At 44.4% G+C, this 24,053-nt stretch overlaps 1 protein-coding gene across 1 annotated transcript in view; it reads left to right on the plus strand.

Moving 5' to 3' along the window:
- LOC115821705 (MAM domain-containing glycosylphosphatidylinositol anchor protein 2-like) overlaps positions 1 to 24,053 on the plus strand; it is a 93,041-nt gene that overhangs the window by 51,643 nt on the left and 17,345 nt on the right. The window contains 2 exon segments of the mRNA XM_030785512.1: positions 1,361 to 1,630; positions 7,204 to 7,352. Coding sequence (XP_030641372.1) covers positions 1,361 to 1,630; positions 7,204 to 7,352 — 419 coding nt within the window.

Raw genomic sequence — 24,053 nt, forward strand, 5'->3', positions numbered from 1 at the left:
TGTTACAGACGGAGATGATGTGTGATTTCTTTAAAAGCCTAAAGAAGAATGCCTGTGATTGACTGTGGGAGCGCTCCGTGAAATGTCTCGGAAGAGGAGAAGTAGTCTGGAAGATTCCGGAAGATTCTCTGATCGGTCAATTAGGGAGCATTTGGAGTTACTCTTTACAAAAGAAAAGGGGGTTAAAATGTGTATGTGTGTGTGTGTGTGTGTGTGTGTGTGTGTGTGAAAGTTTATGGGATATACACACACATGCGTGCACACACACACACACACAGCCGCGAGTGTGTGTCCTATGTGCAGATAAATATAAAACATATTTAAAGTGTGTGCATGGGAGGAGAATTATCCAGCGTGGCAGAATTTAAAGTTTAATGGAGTGTGATGCCACTCAGAAATTCTGTGAATCAAGCTCTTTTTCTTCCTTTCTTTCTTTCTTTCTTTCTTCCTTTTTTAATTTTTTTTTTCTTGGCTGTAAGCTGCAGCCAGTCCCAGGGGACTCTGCTCTGTGGCTTTGTGCTTAAGACGAAACTCTATCCACGCAGATTTTGCTAAATGAGAGTAAAAAAAAATGGACAGTTAGCAAGCTTCATTCTGAGGATGTCAGATTAACTTAAAACAAAAAGGCTTCTCCAAATGTTTTCTCCTGTTCTCTTTCTCTGTGTGTGTGTATGTGTGTGTGTGTGTGTGTGCGCGCGTTATGGACTGTGTTTTGATATAGGCACGTAAATATGTCAGAGAACTTGTCTTTTACTCACACGATGAATCAGCAGGATTTTCATCTTTAACTGTTTTGGGTTTTTTTTTTTTTCCGCGCAGACGGTTTTTTTTTAAATTGGCCCTGAGCGGATGCAGCAGTGAGCTCCAGCGACGTGTTAAGTTTCATTTCTAAAGAGCCTCGCGCAGCCTCACCAAAGTCTGAGATATTTAACTGTCGCCTCCCCTTCCCCGTTCACTGAGACAAGTTCAGATGGATTTGGAGAAAAAGAAAAAGCAGTAAGAAACTGCAGTGGTGTCACGAGGGCATGTCATTACGGTTTTAACTGAAGCTCAGGCATCTCTCATCTCCAAATATGCAAGGGACACCTCGGGGTCCTCTTAGCACGTGTTGGTTTTATTGATGAGGTGAAATGTCCATTTTTTTTTTTTTTTTTTTTGGCTTGAGTCATCATCGTTGTCATAGCCCTCAGCACACGGAGAAATTTTTAGCTCAACGCCACCAGAAATCGTGGGAAGCGATTATTTAAAAAAAAAAAAAAAAAGTTTTCTCTGTCGATTATCCCTTTCTGTCTTTTGCCTTGTGACAGTTTGATTGATTTTAGGCTTTAGGCTCTGACTCCCGTCTCCCTCGTTTCGGCAGATCCTCCCGCGGTGGAGCCGGTGTACACGGAGATCCGACAGGGACTGGGCCGGGCCTTCACGCTGACCTGCAGGGTTCTGAGGGCCCACCCGTCACGGGTTCTGAAGTACGAGTGGAAGCTGGGCACCAGGCTGCTGACGGTGGGCGAGTTCAACGCACGAGACGAGACGGAGTACCACGTGAGGGCTCTGAATCGCGAGGGCTACGGCGATTACACCTGCGACGTCACCAACGAGGCGGGGGCAGGACGCTGCACCTTCACGGTCACAGGTAAACCCCGCCCCCTTCTGGCGCTCAGCCAGTTTACGAGTCCGCCTGAGTGTGACGGTCATAGATCATGCTCGTGTTTTTGCACGACGGGCAAACAAGAACTGGTTGAAAAAAGTAGTGTAGTAATTACCCGTAGGAGGTTGTGGTCTCTTGTTATAAACCATTGTATGATGTCTACAGATGCATATAGCTTGTGCGGTATAGCCCGTTCCTTAAGAAAGCTACCTTTGGCAAACATTGTTGTCCAAGTTCAGGTTACAGAACCAGGAGCCTGGAAGTTGGCATGTGTTTCAGGACGGTCTGCAAAGGAGGTCTGTACCAGGGACTAAATCTTTGATTTGTAGTCATAAATTATAAAGGCAAGAACAATCATAATAAGGTTCAAATGAAACCAAAAAGAAGCAAAAAAAAAACTGTGCAAATGTAGTGTTTGCGTGGATGAAAAGGCCGCACAGCTGGATAGATTAAGCTGTGTGGTTAAATTTTGACCTGCTCAACTAAAGTCACGTTTTATCCAACTGTTGTCTTTGTGTTGCTCTCGCTTAATGCGTAGAATTGAAACATCGGCAATCAAAAGGGACGGAGACAGCTCAACAGAAACGTCGGTTAAGTGCAGTATGTTGGTAATGAATCAATAACGCTTAGGCTTCTTCTTTCAAACTCACGACTTTTTTTTTTTTTTTTAAACACTCTGCGTCTACATCGCAGGTTTTTTTTTTTTTTTCCTTTTTCATTCTCTCCGAGCCTTCATTTCGTTTTCGTTACTCCAGTAATCCTCTCTGGAGATTACGGTGCATACACTTATGAACACGAGCGTTCGTCAACTCAGCCAGTGACTGAATGCACGTCCAGAGCAAAAGTCATTCACTCTCTTGCCCAAACACAGCGGAGACGTCGGTTAACACGTTACGGGAGAATACAACGCCACACTTTATAGAATGCGTCGATAGACGACAGGTTTATATTAAAAAAAAAACAAAAAACACAGCTTCTGCTCTGATTCCGTTGTTTTTTTGTTGTTTTTGTTTTTCGTTGTTGTTTTGTTTGTTTTTTATATCGTTTCCTCAGCGCTGTGCTCGGGGGGACAGGGAGGCACTGCTCCAGCGCTGGCACAGATAAACCACTTCTCCATGTCACCCCTAGCAGTTGGTTCAGATCAGGGAGCAATTTGTCTTTGATTCTCTGCCACCTTGGAAAAGTAGCCTGAGCGCCCTAGTGTTTTTAGAAAGAAGGGAGGGGAGGGGGGGGGGGGGGGGCGTTTTTTTTTTTTTCTTTTAAGCGGCTGTTTGAATATTCATAGGCTAAAAATCCCAGATGCTTGATCAGGCATTCTGAGGCATTCTGAGGAGGCCGGTGAGAGTGAAGTTACCTGCTCTCTGATGCATAGCTTATTCTCGGAGATGTCCCCCTCCCCAATCATTTAATTTGCATCGGCAATTTCCTGCTCTGCTCAGCGAGCCTAAAAGAGGATTATATCTCACATCTCTCTCTCTCTCTCTCTCTTTTTCTCTCTCTTTCTCTCTCTCTTTCTCTCTCTCTCTCGTATGGTCTCCTCCTTGTTCTCTCTCTCTCTCCTTTCTGTTTTTTTCACTCTCTCTCTGCCTCGCTCTGTGTTCTCTCTCTTTTTTCCCCCTTCTCTCTCTCTTTCTCTCCTTCTCTCATTTCAGGCCTTCCAATGAGGCATTCACCTATCTTGCCTCCTCCTTAGATACCCTCCTTCTTTCGTTCTGTCTCTTTGCTCTCTCTCTCTTTTTTTCTCTTTCTCTCTCTCTCTCTCTCTCCTGCTCCGTATCTCTGCCTTCTCATCATGTGTTTCTGTTAGATGTGTGGAACACCATTACCTTTTCGCAAGCCATTCATCTGAGATGCGATTCTGTTGCCAGGCGAGGGGGTGTGATCTTTCATCTCAGCAGGTTTAAGGTTTACATTTTCCATCCTCGTGATTCATACTTAAATACAAGCCAAAGTAAGACAAGAAACATGAAAGTGTGTGTGAGAGCGGGCGTCGACGCTCCAGCGTTTGAGGTTAAGCTGTGGCAAGACCGATCTTTTCTCACGAAAAGAAATCCACAGAATTTTTTTTCACCGACGCAGAGTTTAAATCAAAGAAAATCCCCAAACGTGCGTGGAATGACCTTAGCATGTAAGAAAGACACGGACCGCATTGCTTCGTGTTGCCGTTGTATGTTATCGTGAGAAACGAAAAGACAGTTTGACGTGCTGAAACGTGGTCTGACACGGTTGTCGGGGTAACGGAAGTTAGTCTTAGGCGCTCTTTTCTGTGAGATATTTATTTTAATAGTTTGGCTGAGCAGAGACGAAGTCATGAGCGAGCTTCGAGACTTCGAACGGCCTTCGTGCACGCAGGGGGTTTTGTAATCCGAGTGTACCCCGATGAGAGAAACTTTCTCACGTCGGATGCCTGATCCTCGCTAAAAGATTCTTACCGACAGAGAACCTGATGAATTCAGATGAGAGGCAGCAGTCCGGGCTTTGAGAGCCGCTTGACGTTCAACCGCCTCGACCGTAGAGAGTCACAGCTGTATAATGTGACAGGGATTGTCACGCAGGGCGTAAGCGAGGGATGCAAACCCCCCCCACACCCCCGGCACAATGTGTGAGAAGTGTGGATGAAGCGGGGGTTAAGTCGGAGTCAAGCACACTCCACAGAAAGTTGCATGTTTTTCTTGACTCCTGCGACTTGACGATTGAGTGAAGCACTTTTTTTTTTTTTTTTTTTTTTCAGCTGCATGGGTGTTTGTATGGTACGCACGTCAGCGTGACAGCTGCAGATCTTGCAGGAGTTAGGAATGAAATATTCATGAAACCGGTGTACTTTGAGCCGTGATGGACTCCCTGCAGCAACAGCGTGCTCGACGAGAGCACAACAAGAGGCAAGCTAGCGCTTCGATTCCTACGCTCTTTATCAATCGTAAAGAGCACAAGCCTCTGTGTTCGCCAGTTTCTCGTTTTCGCTTTTGTTTTGTTTTGTTTCGTTTCGGCACGTTCTTCTCGCGTCCTGTGCTCTGCGCGTTACAGCGTAATGCATGAGAAACGCGAAAGTTTCGGTTTGCAGCGCTCGGCCAGACGACCGAGGAGGACGACGCTCGAGGCTTTTGTGGGGGGGGGGGTGTCATCCGACCGACGACGGAGCCCCGTCCAGGGACTCACGGTGTTATCTGTTTAATGAGTCTCATAAGGAAAATGAGGTTTTGCGGCTAGGTCAGTCACGCGTGTCTTTTACGGACGGTGTGAGGGAATGCATCGTAGCCGTATTCGTTTTTGATGGACAGCTGAGAGAGACAGACTCGTGTACACCATAATGGGAGCTCACGAAGCAGCGCTGTGGTCTCCCTGTCTCCCAGTACATCTGCCCTGTGTATGATGCCTCGCCCCCCCCCCTCCCCCTCCCAGTGGATCAGTCTTTATCCATGCACTTTACAGCCAGTACACCCAGAGGGCCCATTAAGACCGCCCCTAGCCAACCCCCCCCCCCCCCCCTTAAGAAGGTGGGGGGGGGGAAGAATAACTGCTGGTGACAGCTTTAATCCTTAACCTGCCGAGACCAGCAAATCCGCCCCTGCCCCCCCCCACCCCCCGCCACTGCATACATCCACGGAGCATCACTCACGGACAACTGTTCCAGTCGGGTATGTGCATCTTCGTGCGTCTCCATGCATCCTGTATCTCCAGATCAGCACTGTGACACATGAAGAAAGTTCTAGAAGGGAAAAAAGAATGAAGAGCGTTTCTTCAAGGCTGTACATTTATTCGCAAACTCATTTTAAAAGATCAGGTTCATACATACATGTATATGACAGAAAGAGAGAGGGTATTTGTTTTGTTGTTGTTCTTGTTGTTGTCACCTCAGCGAGTCAAACAGCAGATGCTGTTTCTGTACTTGTTTTTTTTAATATATATCCTGCTTCTGTCACTCTACGCTGCTCTGTACATAACAATGAGTGGTGGTCTTTTCAATTAGTCAGAGGAGGTGTTCGCTCTTGCTCTCCCTCTCCCTCCCTCTGGTTGTGTCTCCTCTCGTCAAGCTTTCTTTCCCCGCGTCTCTTGCCCCCGAGGACGCCTTGGGCTTTTTTCGGGCCCCGGGATTCTCACAAACACTTATTCAAGACACAAGCACGGCAGGGGGGGCTTCTCCGTTGTAAAAGCGTGTTTCTGAATCTTGTTCCTGCACACGGCTGATGTCCTGTCTGCGGTCTGTATGCGGGTGACTGACAGATTTATTTATCATTTGTATGGCCATTAATGATCTTATTTGAAAGCCTCAATTTGCCTGCTTGTCAGCTTTCAGCTCAGACACTGGCACTGTTTGTAGTTTCTTTTTTCTCTCTCTCTCTCTCTCTCTCTCTTATTTATTTATTTATTTATTTATTTATTTAGGCCACGTCTTTGTGTCCGTGTATGTCTCTACTAAGCTTTTTAACACCCCCCCCCTTGCCCCCCCCCCCCCCCCCCCCCATCCTCATTTATCAGGCCGCATTTGTTTGTCCACATCATCTTAATCTCTCCAGCAGCTTTTTCAACACTTAACTCATGTGACCCCTGTCCAAACATCAGAGCCGGGCGGCGGGACGGCCGCGCATACATTAACGATCCGTTAATCTGCAGAACGACAATAACGCCGGCGCCCCCCGAAACGCGGCCGTGTAATCAGAAGAGTTCGAAAAAAAAGGCTCAGATGCCTTTCGCTCGGCTGGCCAGAGTGCAGGCTTGGCTTGTGCCAGGTTGTGTTTTCTCCAATACATAATTGAGTCCTGTTTTACATCAGCTTTCTTTAATATGGTAATGTACTATTTGCATATGGATTCCGGTGTTACACCGTACCCAAATTGGAAGAGTACAAAACGACCCTAATTATGTTTTTAAGGTCAGTGTAATTACCCTTACTTTATTAAATACGATGTGCATATACATATAAATATTTATATGCATGTATATTAAAAATATTATTACTACATCTTTTAACATCCTAATAAATACCTGTACAGAAATGACTGAGTTGCTATGGTTACCTCACGCCCAAAAACACACCTGAAGCTTTGCTGCTGGCGCAAAGCACTTCAAATAAATGCCATCATTTACCCAATCTACACATAACTCCTCACTTGTAATGTTGTACAATGGTTTTATTGTTTCATTTTCTCATCTGTTTGTAATCTTCATTTTTTTATTGCTGCAATGGACCAGCAACTTGTCCAGGGTGTTTCCCTGCCATTCACCCAGTGAACGCTGGGATAGGCTCCAACACCACCCCCCCCTCCCTGTGACCCTAATTAGGATAAGCAGCTTTGAGAATGCATGAATGAATGAATAAATGAATGAACACGTTTGTTTATTGATTTAATCTGTGGTGTTTTTCTGAACTGGCACCTGCACATGAGCAGCTTCCTCAAACCTCCTTTGATACAGTTTAGTGAATGAAAGCCAACCTGATTTATTTCTGAATCGGATCCAGACCTTTCTCAGGTTTTTTGTTGTTGTTGTTGTTGTTGTTGTTGCTGTTTTGGATCCCGTACACATGCCGTATGTTTTATTTCGGGTTTGTTGTTTTCCAGGCAAGGCCTTCCCTCCGGAGTTTTACTACGACACGTACAGCGCGCTGTGGCAGAGCAAGGCTGACGTGTATGGCTTTAAACTCCAGTGGACGCAGATGAACCCCAACGCCGTGGACCGGATCATGGCCTACCGCCTCGGCATCAAGCAGGTGGGTCACCCTCGTCCCGGCCCGGTCCGTTCCGTGGTCCCGCCCCTCCGTCCGTTTGGAGGACTTCACCTTTAAAGGCGTTAAGGGATTTTGTCACCGTTTTGAGAGGTTGTGGTCTTTACGTTTTCACTGCTGAGCTCTGAGCTCTCATCGTACCCACTGTGTGTGTGTGTGTGTGTGTGTGTGTGTGTTTTATTGCTCACATTCCAGTGGAGCAGACCTGATACAGCTATAGTGGCTGTGGTGAAATACCCAGTATTGTGGTTTAAATACAGAAACATAACTATACGGTGACAGCACGGTAGGGGGTAGCACTGTCGCCTCACAGCCAGAAGGTTCTAGGTTTGATTCCCGGCCGGGTGGCCAGGTATCCTTTCTGTGCGGAGTTTATATGTTTTTCCTTGTGTGTGTGTGTGTGTGTGTGTGTGTGTGTGGGTTTCCTCTGGGAGTTCTGGGTTCCTCCAGCCATCCAAAGACATGTAAGTCAGGCGAATTGGAGATATTAAATTGCCCCTAGGTGTGAATGTGTGTGTGTGGACATGTTTGTGTGTCTGCCCTGCGATGGACTGGCGACCTGCCTTTCACCCAGTGAACGCTGGGATAGGCTCCAGCACCCCCCCGAAACCCTAATTAGGGTAAGCGGCTTACAAAATGAATGAATGAATGGAGCTATACGGTGATCGCTTGTTACCGCTCTATCAAACTGGAGAAGGACCAGATGGACTGAGATGAACTCAACTGGCCCATTGAGCAAAACAGTCCCTGTTCTGTCCCCAAATGGTTCAAAAATGGGTTTTCAAAGGATTTCAACAGTTATTATGTCTGTTGTGGATCTTACAGTTCATGAAAACATGTAGTTATTGATTATCGTTGCAACACCCACCTGCTGAGAGCTCGAATGAGGACGGTACCAGCCAAACTGACCCTGTGCTAGCAAAAAAAAACATGTTTTTGATTTCACTCTACCCATTTGACATTTAATTTTTTTTTCTCCCAAAATTTCCGGTCAACAACATAGCCACTACCATTGACAACAAGGTAAATGAAAGCTTTTTTTGGGGTGAGGGGGGCACTTTTAAGTCGTGATAGGAAATGACAAATGATTTTTAAAAAGACCCACAATGAACTAAAATTTTCTTCGAATTTCATAGAAAAGCGATCGGAAGTGCTGATAAATAACAGGGTGTGGGTTGAAACGAGCCCGTGTGTCAAAAGACGGATCAGCTTTGCCTGAAAACGACGCATTACCGCCGCGTTCGGCTCACTCGCTCACCGCTCAGGACGGAACGGAAAAGAAATGTCAGGTGTCAGGCGGGTCGTTGCTGTGCCTTTAATGGAACAGGTTTTAATTCGACCGCTGTGACCGACTAACCCCCCGAACCGGAGACGGGAAAGATGTAGGAACCTGCCGACATGCTCTACTTTTAAAATTTTCCCCATTTCTTAATTTATTTCCCTGTTTGTTTGTTTGTTTGTTTGTTTGTTTTACTGACCATAAAACTGATTGACTGGTTGGTTTTCCCCCCCAGAAAAATGTGTTTTAAGATGTCTGCCTTCACATAACCAAATGTTATCTGTTCAGTTTTTGGAATCGGGGAATGCGACTGGTAACGTTACACATCTATTTTTGTCGTTTTTTTCGACAGTTTATGAAATCAGAACTATGTTTTATAATCAGATGTGACTGATTTTTGATGTAGCAAAATCTCCCGCGTGCTGCTTTTGTTCGTGACAAACCACAGAACTGTTTGCAAACTTTTGGGTTTGTTTTCTGTCTGAAGATTTACTACTTATTGTCTCTGGAGACTTTTCCTTTGTCCGCCGTAGTCTTGTTCGTTGGAGCTTCACAAAACCTGCTTTTTGACATGTTTCATATTACGAGCATTTTACAAGCATAGCAGAATTGAAATAAACAGGATTTTTTTTTTTTTTTTCATTATCGAAGCGTTGCAGACAGCATAGCGTATTTTTAACTGAATTCTTTTACTGTCGCGCTTCTTCACTGAAGGCTAGTATCTGATTGATTGGCTGCGTTTTAATGAGAATATTACCAGAAATAATCTCCCTGCTGGGATTCTTACCTGCCCCGGTTTGAAAAACCTCTAATCTGAGGGATTTTTTTTTTTGTTTGGCTGTCAGGTGCTGTCAAGGCAAAAGAACTAAGTCTTCATCGCTCTAACAATTCAGTCATCTTCGTACATCTCTCCAAATACAAGACCCTGGGCGTTTTGTTTGTTATTTTTGCAGCAGGTTTGGTGGAGAAAAAGTTGCGAGTTGGGGAACTAATATTGGCCCTTCTTCCCCCGATTACCAAGACAAAACAGGCTCCGGATCTGAACGAGCCGGACTTGGGCCTGATGTAATCCGAGCAGAGCCCTAGCTGGCAGCCTGTTTATATTAACGGCCCGCTGACCTTTCACCTCTCACGGACAGAATGAAAAGAGCGAGTCTGAGAGAGTTTAATGAATTCATACATTTTGCTGTTGTTGTTGAAGGCTCAGCCGCTGTTTGAGCTGGGCTATGATGTGTGTTGGACAGCGTTCAGCGGTGTACGTGGTGATTTAGCACTGTGTAGCTGTCAGTGACGAGTCACTATCACGTTGATCTGTCTCCTTATCTCTCTCTCTCTCTCTCTCTCTCTCTCTCTCTCTCTCGCGCGCACTGTGTCGTTGCTCTCCCTTCCACTCTGCCTTTCCTCGGCTGGAGTGGTGGCATCAGCGACCGTTTATAATGACATCACGTGGAGTGATTAATACTCTGTCAGGTTTGTCATTGCAACTGGCCGCCCACCACTGCTCAAAGTCAACACAAACTACACAAGTACACTCAATCTCCCACAATGCTCCCTTCCTCTATGAATGCCTGTATATATGTATGTATATGTGTGTGTATCTATGTATGTATGTATGAATCTATGTGGGGTATCTTTTGTTTTCTTCTGTCCCCACACCCTCTCTGTCTATCTATCTATCTATCTATCTATCTGTCTATCTGTCTATCTGTCCATCTGTCCATCTGTCTATCTATCTATCTGTCTATCTATCCTTCTCCTCTTGTTCTCCCTGCTTCTCTCTCTCTCTCTCTCTCTCTCTCTCATCTCTCTGTCTTTCTATATCTTTTCTTCACCCCTTGTTCTCTCTCTACTTCTCTCGCCCTCTCTCTCTCTCTCTCTCTCTCTCTCTTGCCCTCTCTCTCTCTGTCTTTGCCTTGCTCTGTTATAGAGATTTGCATGAAGCTCTCTCTTCTTGCTTTCTCATGTGCAATGGTATATGTTTTCAGTTGACTTTGGTTTTCAGCTGTGAAGTGCTTGTGTCAGCTCAAGTGGAATAGAGAATGTGGTATAAATAATGAAATCAGTCAATACGTACAACCACTCCTACCTCAGTGCAGCGCTCTGTTAAGTAGCCTATGTACAAACACAGATTTACATCGCAGGGTTCTTTCCCCTCGTTTACGTTTATTAAACCAGCGTAAAGGTTTTAAAACCGGGTTTTCGTCGACTTTGTCGATCATAAAATCACACAAACTGCTTCTGCATTCCTGTTTGTGGCTTAGGAGAAGAACACAAGCTCATCAGGGCATAGATACCGGACAGAGTATTGTGCTCTTGAAGTATCATCCCCAAAGTTTAGGATCTGTTTTTTCAGCCGTAGACTAACCGTGGTCCCTTCTCCAGATACGAGAGCCTAAGTCTCCTGCTCTGTTGCCTTGGAAGAGGTGCCGTGGTGCTATCATTTATGAGTTGCCATGAAAAAACACACACACACACACACACCTGGCACAGCAAAGAGAGAGAGAAAGGGAGAAAAGGGGGGAAAAACAGACGGGAGGGCAGAAAACTAATTAACAGCTGTGCTCGGAGGGAAAGAGCTGCCATTTTAAGATAAGGTTTACAGGAGAAATCAAGGATAGCACTCAGCATGGCAGAGCTTTTAGTGCGCGTGTGTGTGTGTGTGTGTGTGTGTGTGTGCGTGTGTGTGTGTGTCTGAGACAGCAAGAGAAGAGGGACAGGAGTGAGAGAGAGGAGACAGGTGGAGAAAGAGAAAGAGAGAGAGAGAGAGAGGTGTCATTGACGGCTTGAGTGCTGGTGATTGAGTCCTCCGTGCTGGTCTTGGCCATCTCCCCTTCTACTGATGTTTCCCATTCTCGCTACCTGAGAGGAAGGTTTGCCTCATTACCAAGGCCTTGTGTTGGCTCTTATTCATTCTCCACAGTGCAGGGGGGTTCTTCTCCTCTGTTCTAATCCATCACGTCGTCCTGGCCGGTCACCAACTTGTCTCGGCTGATCACCTGTCAGCGTGGAACATTCCAGATCCGCGCATTCAACAGAACACACTCCCTCTCCCTCCTCTCTCTCTCTCTCTCTCTCTCTCTCTCTCTCTCTCTCTCTCTCCCTCCGCTCCAGGCTTAGTGTGTGACATTATTAGGATATGCCTTCACACACACTCTGGCTTCACACGCACAGGAAGGCAAGGAGGGAGGGGCTCCAGTTCAACAGAACTTTCCGTGGAACGAACAGAGAGCTTCTAAATTCAGTCATTCAAAAAAAGGTGAATGTAAACCTGACAAGTAAAAAAAAAAATAATAATAATAATAAAAAAAAAACCCTTAATATGTGTATTTGAGATTATGAGGCATAATCAGAGAGCTTGTGAATGTGTTCTGTTGTTCATCATTCTGTAATCGGAAGAAAAAAAGCTTGTCTTTGGAGCTGTTTCTCAACAGGATCTCATTTTGGTCTGCCTTGGCTCTTGAGTAAGGGCATTTCTGGTGGTATGATTTTATTGAAAGTCTGATTCACTTTGGGCAGATATCTGTTTCTGGTGGCTTGAGGTTTCACATCTGTGTACTGATGGTAAATATCTGTATATTCAAGCTGATACTGTGAAAGAGATGTCAGAGTATTGACATTTTGAAAAATGGCATTTTTTAACCTACAGGACAGAATGTGTTTATTTCATAATTCTGTGAAATGTCACTCTGCCTGTCATGACAAATTTCAAAGCTGCCAACCCTAACCATAATTCCAAGCCTATAGCAATTTTTGATGCACATGACATCTGTAAGCTGAGGTGAATAATGAAAATGAGAACCAAGAAAGGAGAAATGGCGGCCTCCGATGGACAGAGTACGGAATTGCAGCCATGTCAAATTTTGACCTTTCAGGAAAAAAAAGTTATACGCTGACATTTGTTCACGTCAATATTTGACATCTTTTTTAGAGACCAATTCAAGCTACCTTAGGTACTTCATGTATAAAAAGGCCTGTATTATGTACAGTATGTATTTATGTTAATATGTTAAGCTCTATCTTGATTAAGGCTCTGTGTTAAATTCATTGTCACAAATTTATAGGTAGTGAATGATATTGAAATATATAAAAGCCTCAAATGGGGGTATCCACAGTGCTAACAGGTTCATTAGCAGCCACATATCAGCGTAAAGTTCAAGTCTGGGACATGAAGGAAACCAGGAGCTGAATAGCCATAATTGGTCAGTTTTGATTGGCTAACAGCACTAGAGAGCTTAAATGAATGTCACCCATTCTGTGTGGCAGGCTTTATGCATAGAATAGCTGTTGCTGGCAGGCCTGGCCTACAATGCTGCATATTTATAGATTGTTATACCGTAACTTTTAATATTTTATGACTAGTTCATCTTTAATTAAGGGGATTTGTGAGTTACTTTATTGGGGGGGGGGGTAAATCTTTTTTAACCATATTGTTCATAAGTGCTATCTCAGGTCTGCAGGCAACGATGGTTGTTGGGAGAGAAATAAGAGGCTTCTTCTTCGAGACGGTTGATGCATTCCAAACTGAGCATTGTCTGTTCTTATAGGCATGACCAAAGTATTTGCACAGTAAGCTTCCGAATCCATACAGCAGGAATTTATATCCCTCAAATGCATGAAAAGAGCCAGCGCTCTGGTTCCAAATTAGAAAAAAGTAAATCTTGTCCATACTTACTGTATGTGGAGCATTAATACATGGAAAATTCCCCCGTTGTTCCTTATAATCTGAGGTTTTTTTCTTTTCTTTTCTTTCGGTATTGTTTTCCCTTGTTTCAGTCCAAGGGAAAACAATCCAGTTAAATGAAGTAATTGGTTTTTAAAATGAGCTCATTTCATTGGAATCTGTTGGCATGAAAGTATTTCTGTTACGCTAGGTCACCTGTTTTAATTCACCGTTGGTTCACTTACACTGGTATTTGTCTCTCTCTCTCTCTCTCTCTCTCTCTCTCTCTCTCTCTCTCTCTCTCTCTCTCTCTCTCTCTCTCTCTCTCTGTCTTTCTCTCTATCTCACACACACATACACACAAACACACACAATCACAGAGAGGGAAAAAAAAAATCTGTTTTGTTGGGACTTGCCTCGTTGGTCAGAGAGAGAGAGAGCAGAGAAGAAAGATATGTTATTATGGAGTATAGACTGAAAGGGACAGGCATCTTTGAGAGAGATCAGAGCCAAATCCAGACACACAGAAATGAGTGCTTCCATTGCAGTCGCTCTGTAACTGTGTCATCATATCTCTTCCGTGTTGCAGCAGCACCGTTCTGCGATTGGTTTAACCACGGAGAGGGGAAAAAAAAAAAAAAAAAAACCCCTCCATAACAGGTTTTCATGTCCCAGAGAAAGACGTTGAGCAGAGTTGAGGATGGAACAATTTGGATTGAAAGTGTTGCCGCCTATTGGGAGAAAAAAAAAAAAAAAAAACGGTTAGAAATAAATGCGAATGCTAAGCTATCCAGACGATGGTGTCGACGTTCTCCATTATGCAGTCACGCGGCTTAAAATCATCTGGGTTGCTAAGCAGCAGCGCTAATCACCGCTGTCCTTCAAATCAAGAAGTCACACTGGTTTCTACCTCTGCTCTCTGATTAAGGAGTGATCTCAACCTGAGAGGGGGTGAAAAAAAAGAAAAAAAAAGAACCTTGCATTCTTCAGCCACTCAGAATTAGGTTTTGTAAACAGAAACAAGAAAGTTGGGACTCCTGGTTTTTGTGGGCTTATGATTTAATAGCCTTAATTAACAGCGTTGCAAATATATGAAAAAACTGAGGAGCGTTAGTGCGCGCGGGTAGCCGAGCGCTAACGTTTGAAACGTCTGGGTTTGAATCACAGTCTGGGCTTTTGGACACCTGAATACAGTCCTGGCATATGCTACGCTCCTGCTGCAAGGAGTACGTTCTCCTTGGTCAATCAGAGACCGCAGGGTTTGGTTGATTTGAAAACCCTGCGGGACGCTGACCTCCCAAGACTTGGTCTTTGGTACCGCTGGGTTCGATGAGCCCTTCTTCCTCTCCAGGCCTTGGCTTCAGGTCGTGTCAGCTCAGTGCTAAACCCCGTTGTGCTAATTAAATTTCATGTCCAGTTAGCATAAAAGGCACGGGGGGGGGGGGGGGGGGGGGATAGTTTTTTGTTTTGTTTTGTTTTTTTGAACTTGGCCTCAGAGAAATGGCCTTTCCTGCTTGCCGTCTTTTTTGTGCTGGAAGACCGCTGGGTTGGGTCAAATGAACACTAGATGACGGTTACAGTCTTTGCCCTGGAGAGCTTCTTTCATTTTAAAAAAAAACCTGCTTCTTCTGAGATCACTGTTGTTGTGGTTAAGCTCATGAACACACAGTAGAAGATATTAGGGAGTGTCATCCATAGGGGGTTTTTCATAGATTTTTAGCCGTAAGCTAACACTCTGAATGAAACCTGGTATTGTCGGAGCGCTCGCGTGAAGCCGCAGAGCAACGAACAGGCTTTTGGCTTCTGCCAGTTCTGTCTTCTGTTTCGTCTACCTCCAACCAGCCTCGGAGTGAAGCTCACTCCTCTCCTCTCCACCCAAGTAACGACGCCACTGCACTTCTTCTGACACGACAGCTTCTTCTCCTCAATCGCTATCAGTTATTCCAAACACCCTATAAATTATCAGGAGGTCCTAAACAACCGAGACACTGGACTGAACCGAACGGAACGTCCTCGGGCGGAACCTCTGGCGTTGCCTGAGTAAGGGACTCCAAGGGTTGTTTTGTGAACGGTTTTGACTTCCTTTCTAGTTTGCAAAGTCATCAGGGCCCCCGTGTGATCTCACGTCCGCCGGGTTTGGCGAAATCACACGCGGCGTCTCTCTGGTTCTGATCCGTAGGGAACTCTTCCAGTTCCACGAACAGTCACTGTAATCTCAACAAAGAACCAGAGCCCCGGCCCTGTACCCCGTACCCTGTACGAGCACACAACAGGCCCTTCTTCAGCCCTCATTAATTTCATATCATGACTGTATGACCTCAATTTTTTTTGTGCTATAAATTAAAATGAATTCACATCTGTTGATGCGGCAGGCAGCCCATTTAGTTTTATTACGAGATCATTCACGTAGTGTCCTCTCCTCCCTGGTGCTGCTAGAGATGTTAAAAAAAAAACAAAAAAAAACATCCATCTCTTTTTTCTTGGTTTTTTTTTTTTTTTTTTTTTGGGTTGCTGTCCATTTGCCTGAGAGGCAAATCCAGTCACGTAGGATGTTCTGCTGGGAGGAGGAGGTTACGTGTATGCCACCAGATGTAGTGCTAGAAACAGAAGTGTCATGAGAGCTGGACACAGCTGCCAGAACAGTGCCACTGGAGCGCTGCTCTCTAATGAACGCAGAGCTCGCTGTTTCGTTTCCCACGTTCTCACCAGGCCGTTCTCCCGTGAAGTCGTACCGCGCGTGGGCGTTTTGAAATGGCTGATAGAGTTATACTCTCCGCTCTTAAGTTTTACACGTTTTACCGTCATGCAGAGAATCGTTCCTTCACACTCCGCTGAAATAAATGGGCCAGAATTTGTCCTAAAAAATACTGAAGCTTTGTCAGACTTAGAATATAAATATAGCAACTCGAGATCTAGACTATAAAAATATGTACTGTGTATTGTCGCTCAAGTACGTAACACGGATGAACACTGTTATTCATTACTGCTATGTAAAATGACTAAAACTAATTTATATGCAGTGAACATAATGTTACGTCTCTGAAAAGCTAATTAATATGACACATTACTTATTCAGAGTGATTTATGATGTTTGATGTACTATTTGAGAATTGAGTCATGGCTCTTTTTCCCTGCACCGTCACAAACCTGTGTATCTCTCATTCGCTGAGCTTTAACGTTTCATTACTCCCCATTCAATTTGGTTTGAGATGGAAGGGCAAGGGGCTTCTTTTTATTCCACATCTTTAGGTCAGTTAAAATGAGTCAAAGCACCGTTGCCTTTCCAAAAAAGATGAGTTCTGAACAGACATTTCTACCGTGCTTCCGTATAAGCTGGTACAAATATTTCATATTTCCTCTACAGCAGGTGAACAAACAGTCAGCTCTTCATCCAGGGATTAGGTGGAGTAGCTAGTCAAGGTTGTTTATTTATTTATTTTTTAAATTGTTATTATCGAATGCTTCAGAGGAAACCAACATGAACCGTGTGATGTTTAAAGTGCACCTTTGGGCTCTAATTCATTCCGTAAAACCCCCGACTGAGACGGAGTCAAGTAGATCATTAGTTTGCCGCTCTGAGCGCGGGTCAGTCGAGATGCTCCGTGTTGTATTTTCTGCTGACGTGTTATGCCTGAGCCGTTTTTTGTCAACGCAGTAACACACGAGAGTGAGAGAGAAGTGAGAGAGAGATGGAGCTCTAAACTACTGTTTTTAGCACAGTGGTGGGATGCTTCCGCTCGAGGTCCAACCGAAGGCTGTACGCTCCCTGGCTCTGCTAAAACGATGGTTCAGAGTGACCTCGAGTGTGTTATTGCCCTCATAAAAAAACGGATCTAGACCCAACGTTTCTCACCGAATAAATGAATCTGTCATGACTAAGTAATTTTAGCAAAGAAAAGACAAATACCTTGTCATGGAGCTCCATTGATTATGAAATACATCACTCTCGAATGTTCCGGTAACAAGGTCTACCTCAGGAGCATCGATTTATTCCATACATCACGTCTTTTGATCGGACTACTAAGATAAAAAAAACCAACAGTTAGTAGCAACTTCTCCTCAAAGACTTCTCAGTGACTGCCATGACAACCCCCAAACCCGGACGTTTGTTTGACTTGAAATCCTAGCAGTTTGCCTTTCCACATAACACCCGGCCTTCATTTTCCCCTGCGCATAAAAGCAACGCTCTGTACGAAATGACATTCATTTAAGCCTTCTTCACGTTCCTCTTCAGCTCAGTACTTACTACCCCTGCTTGCATCCACGCCACAAACCAACAAATACAAAGACACAGACACCATACGCTGAGGCTAACGTAGCGGGACTGATTGGTGCAGAGAGGGCTTTCATTTCAGCCTCCCTCCTTCAAATCCAACCCTAATCAACTTCAGCTATTTATATGGACCATTGTATTGCCTGTGCTTCTTCATCCAGTGTACCACTATTCATCTGAGAGGAACGCTTTTCACTCCTTCCAGACACATTAATACATCCCATAATAGGATTCCTCAGAGAACAGTTATTTCACCCGGCCACTCTCCATCATAGATTCAGTCGCCGTTATAAAGGACCGGCTTACCAAAGCCAGCCGTCAAAACTTGTCTGAACACGTCTGTCAGAAGCGTATCAAGCCCGTTTTCCGTTCCAGTTTACGAGATCTGAAGCGAGCTCTCGAGACTTGCGCTGAGTTTGTGCTGTTGTGAACGACTCGTTCGTCGGTCGTCTTTGCGTTCGTCTGGAGCGGAGGTCTCCTGTCCCTAATTGACCTCAGGGAGATTCACAGTGTTCGCTGTTTGACAGTCAGTTTGCCATGAGTTAGCAAGTTCTGACTGAACTTCTGACTGCAAATTTTACCCGCGACGCTTTGTGACTCTGTGTAACCTCTCCTGCTTCATGCCTTCCTCCAGATATCCTGGAAGATAACCGTTGAAGCGGTTGAAAACTGAACATTCAGTTATGGGAGGGAAAAAACCCCCACACAGATTAAAATTTAACATTTAACATCAACAATGATTAACGATTTAGTCATTAAAATTAATTATCTGAAATGTGCGACTATGAGACTTTTTTTCTAAACAAAAATGTGAGAAATAGAGGAACAAATGATCATGTTAGGCTTAGTCTTGGCTGCTAAAGAGGCTTAGCTCTCCCTCTTTCTGATGAGATGTCTGACTGCAAAACCGCGGCAATGCCACTCCAGCTCCGTTCCCCTTTTTTTGTTGAGTTTGTCGCCAGTGTGCGGTCAAGAAAACTCCGTTTTAACGCGTGATCTCCAGATGAGCGAAACCAAAAAGGGTTTGGAGTGAGGAGCTGCTCGGGGCTTGCTTCCACTTTTGGTGCAGCAGAAGCACTCATAGATGCACGTTATTGTGTTGATAACGTGGGGCAGCTGTGGTCTAAAGGTTAGAGAACCGGGCTTGTGACTGGAGGGTTGCCGGTTCGATTCACAGGCCCAACATGGCTGTGTGCCCTTGAGCAAGGCACTTAACCCTAATGCTGCCCACTGCTCCTGCGTCTGTTATGTGTTCACTACTGTTGTGTTGGATGGGTTAAATGCAGATGACAAAACTTAACTTAAACTTAACGTGTTACGCGAGCGCTGTTACGGCATCGGCGAGTGTTAATATATTATGCATATTATCGTAAGCTGAGAGCCAAGCGTCCTTTGTGGTACATTACAGCCTTTCGCAGCCCTTGGCGACTGTCAGATTTCTGGAGTGCTAAACTCTGAGTGGAGGGTTATTTGGGGGGTATTTATTTATTTATTTGTTTGTTTATGGGCTGAAAATAAGATATGGCACCATGAGCGTATTTAAAAAAAAAAAAAAAAAAAGTCAAAAGAAAGATGGAAAACAGAAGAGGAACATGATTGAGCCTTAACAATGATCAAACCTGAGTCTGTCACTTTTTCACACCGTTTATAATGCCAATTTTGAGTTGTCTAAGCCTCTATTGATTAAGGTCATTCACTTGGGTGAATTAGTTTTGATTCATCATGAATTTGTTTGATTTAAATGAAATGCAACTAAAAAAAAAAGAAAGAGAAAGAAAGAAAGAAAGAAAGAGAAAGAATCTAGGATTTTTTTTGTAGAAAATTGGCCTAAAATAAAAAACTAAATTTAAAAAGATGACCATCATTCTTTGCGTCAGTGTGCCTTTGCACTAGCTGTTTCTAGCTTCTCTGTCTGCACCAGTCAACTGCATTGATGACTTTTTTTGCGGAAGCAGCAAGATGCCCTCTCCTTACTCTGACGGACCGTCTGTTTACCTCACACGCGCCCTACAGATACGCTGAAGATTGTATCGCAAATCTAAGTATCGCAAATCCCTAGCACATACCTAGAGTCACTTCACTCCCTCACACAGGATGAAAATTCATAAGGCGGACATGCATGACTGTTCAGTAGTACTCTGTACTCTGCGTGTAGTTTTGTAAGCATTCCACATGTGTGTGTGTTTGGCTTATGAGATAGCGTCCGTGTATATGTGGGTGTGTCATGCGTGGATGCTGTGGTCTCACTGATACATGTTTGAGAATTCAATGAATATTGAGTTTGAATGTAAGTGTGTGTATTTCAGGTGGTTACAATCTTAAAGTCAGTCCTGAATGCCCCCCCCCCCCCGCCTCAAAGTTTCACACCTTTTGTATGTGGAGCTGAAAATGCCCATGCAGTGATATATAGGGAGAAACATCCCAGTAACCACTGATGTGTCTGGGAAATGGACTACTCTTGTTACAGCACCTCTTTCAAACGCCCCACTCACAAAGACCTCTGTACTTTTCTTTCCCCCTCCCCCCCCCCTCCTTTCCTCCCTACCCCCTCCGCCACATCAATTATATCCGTGTCGTTTTTCTTCTGTCGCGAATGACCTCCCGGTACACCCTGGTACACTCCGCTCCAGAAATGTGACGGCTGCCAAGAGCCTGGCGAAGGCCGCGCTTCGACCTGAAGTACGTGTGGTTCTCCGCGCCCTGTCTCGCGCCTCCGTGTGTCTGTCTGTCACGTGTGAGCTCCGTCTCACTGTCTGTCTGTCACCCCCGTGCGAGCAGGGCCGCGGAATAAAGGGTCAAAACGCTGGGGCCGCGGATTGATAGACTCCGCTTGACCGCGAGAACTCTCGTGTCAGGGCGCCCGCCCGCCTGTGTTTTCTGCTCCGATCTGATGGACTCACACTTGGCCAAATTCAATCAGCAATACAGGTAGTGACACACACCCCCCCCCCCCCCTTTCTGTGTTGGTTTGTCTTCAACGCACATAGAATAGCAGGTTCTGAGGACTTACTTGGGATGTAGTTAGTAGGGGGTTTTTGTGGACTGCTCTCAGATACATTAGCACAGTAGCATGATTGCGCCAGTGATAACGCGATTATTCTTTGCCCAGAATGATTGATTTTCCCCCCTTTTCTCCTTCTTTTTGACTCCAGCTGCGTCTGTCTGAAACCACAGAGGAAATGTTGAACTGGGAAATGCTCAAAGGACGGTGTAAATATATTTCTGCCTGTCTTTTTTTCTTTCTATCTCCATCTTTCTTTCTGTTTCTCCCCCCCCCCCCCCCCCCCCCCCACACACCCCTTTATCTCTCCTCGCCCCCCCCCCCCCCTCTCTCTCTCTCTCTCTTTTTATACAACGAGATTTGCAAAACGATGACATGAATGAGGAGCCTGTTGCCATAGCAACAAGGCGTTTTACCTCCATCTGGCAACATACAGTATATTACAATGCAGAATAGAAAAAAAAAGGGGGGGGGGGGGGGGGGCTGAACAAAAAGAGGAGAAGCACTTTGGCAAAGTCAGTCAGTTGAGAAGTTTTTACATCTTTTTTTTTTTCTCTTTCTCTTCTTTTCTCATCCCTCTCTTATGAACATTAGCATTAGCTTTGGATATCAGCCTTGTCATTATCAGCTCCCAGTCCTCCTGAGAGAGAGCCAACTATTCACAATGTCAAATCCAAGGTTATTCAAGGTGCTTTCACAAGAAGCCATTGCTTTCTTTTTGGTTTTGTTTGTTTGTTTTTGGTATTAGTTCTTTTCCTTAGCAGCTAAACATTGTGATGCTGATATTTCTTTTTTTTGGGGGGGGGGGGGGCAGTTTATCTGTAACTTTCAATTTCTTATGTGTAAACAGCATGTAGGAATAAAGGAAAAACCAACACCTCATTCAGGCTGTCCTTGCAGGTGTGCAGTGCTTCACGACTCCGCATAGAAGTGTGACGTCTTAGAACTGGACTTTATTCACTCCGAGTGTTTAAGTTTCTTTCACCTCAGCCTGTTTTCAGGTTTGTTTCTTTTTTTGTGTGTGTACTGGCATTGCATAGAAGTTTCTTTTTAATTAACCCTGAAGTCTCCGTTTCTCCACCCGCAGCTCAAACTAGCATTTCTGGCTTGGCTTCACTCTTTGCGTACTGGTGGTTTTAATAAAGCTAGTTTGTTTGCCGAGACACAATGCTACAGTGACGTACTTCAGAATCCTTGACCTCAAAAAAAAAAAACTAGAGTTGACCGCTCTCTAAGGCACATTCATCCTCCTGGACTCAAGTCGTAACAGGACTCCAGTCTAACTTTTCCACTGGTAGCACTGGGGCCACCAACTTTCTCAGCTGGTCGCACCTGCACGTGATTTGGTCGCACAATTGAATTTTCTCTTCCAATAAATAATAAATGTTTATTTATTATTTTTCAAACAAATGAAAGTTTTGAATGAATCCCAGGACACACATTTTGGTTATTTCACTGTTATGTGACCACGGTAATGTAATAACACCAGTACGCAGCCTGTGAATTAGCTGAACCCAGTTGGCCTTGCAGACTCCCCAGATTCTGACAGGACCAACGAGACGGTGTCAAGAGATTTTTCTTTTTTACCAACACCAAATGAAAACTACGGTGAAAACCAAATGTAATGTAAATTCGTTTAAATCCATTTAATGTTATGGGCATTTCCCAAAAGGTACAACACCGCTTCTCACGAAACTGCCCAATTCCGTTTGGATTTTTAACGTTCGAAAGCCGTTCGAAAGCTGTAAATCAATGCGGGTGGGGCGTCCCCTGATAAGATAAGGTACTGTTATGTTGCGCTACGGGGTGCACACAGGCATTGGAAACGTGTTTGATGGATGCAAACGAGCTATATTATTAAAAAAAATAAAATGCTCAAGTCATAATCACTTATCACCCTGGGCTCAAGTCATAATCACTTATCACCCTGGGCTCAAGTCATAATCACTTATCACCCTGGGCTCAAGTCATAATCACCCACCACTGTCGTTCTGAATCGAGCCGAGCTTCAGAGAGGGACAGAGGGAGACGGGGAGAGAGAGAGAAGGACTTGTATGTGAATGAGAGCTCATCCTGTTTTTGGGGGAAACTCGTTGGACAAAATTGGCATTCGGCCGCGACAGAGTTTTAATGAGGAGTCTAAAGGTGCAATTTGTGGGCCGCGGTGATGAGGAGAAAATGAAAACGATGTCCGGGAGATGTAATAAAGGATTCTCCTAGATGGTTTAAGCAAAACCCCCCAAAGACGCTGCTGGCCCAGAGCCACTGTGAAGTTCTGGGCAGAAGAGTTACTAGGAAGCAGTTCTGGTTCTGACCAGAACCCAGTGCTCCCCTACTAAAAAATATTCTCTTGTCTCATCTTCATCATGTCTGTCAGCGGGCTGTGGTTTATTTATCATGTTTGGGGGAGGGGGGGGGGGGTTAAAAATGCAGTACTTTACTGATATTTAGTCAGTCATTTATTTATTTAGCATGTGTGTGCGTGTCTTACTTATTTAATATGGGAAGATGCGTGTGTTGGTTTTGTTTAGGTTTGTTTCATATATATAAAATCCAGAGCAAAAAAAAAAAACAAAAAGAGGAAGAATTTAATGTCATAGCGACCCTCTTTGATTTGAGGTTGTGAAATGTGTTGTATAGTTTTGCACGGACTAAACATTGATATCATCAGCTAAAAGGACGTGTCATGTCATCCACTTCACACTGTGTTGATTATATCTGCTTGCTCATCGCTGGTTGTTTTTTTTTTGGAGGGGGGGGGGGTTTCCCCGCACTCATTGACAGCAAAATGGAGTCTCGGTTAGTCAAGGTTCAGAGAAGGCCTACAGGTTCTCCTCCTGGTATTCTCAGTTCACCTCCTCTATCCTGAGTGCTCCTCTGTGCTCCTGCAAGCCAGGTCCTCCAGGCCCTCCTGCTTACGGGGGCCAAACTCAAGGATGTGTTACGATTAGAGTGCAGTCTTAGACAATGCTGGTGGGTCCCCAGAGCCACGGAGGCTAAACTTCATGAATAAGCTGATGCGTTTGCAGTTTTTTTTTTTGTTGTTTTTTTTTTCTTTTACCCTAACAGAATTGGATCCAAACAGAAGCTGAATGGTTCTACAGTCAAGATTTGTTTTGTTTTGATGCAGAGCTGCGCTGGCTCGGGGCATGCTGAGCTCATTTGGGAGGGCTAGCAGCTTCTCGCATATGGAAATACGCTTTTTTTTTTTTTTTTTTTTTTTTTTTTTGCTGCACTGTATGAGTGGAATTTAATTGCATTTCAGCTTAGCAGCTTTAGATGAGCTGTTAAAAGTGCTAATGTCTTTGATGCCGGCATTTAAAAATTGTATTGAGGGTTTTTTTTTGTTTTTTTTTTAAATATTTACATGGTTGTACATTTGTGATTAAGGGCTTTTTTTTTTTTTTTTAAAGGGAAAGCAAACAGCATTCATCTCGAACTAGCATTTGTGTCTGAACTGGTGGAAGTTCCAC

The sequence above is a fragment of the Chanos chanos genome, chromosome 1 (genome assembly GCF_902362185.1).
Source record: "Chanos chanos chromosome 1, fChaCha1.1, whole genome shotgun sequence".
Taxonomy (NCBI): Eukaryota; Metazoa; Chordata; class Actinopteri; order Gonorynchiformes; family Chanidae; genus Chanos; species Chanos chanos.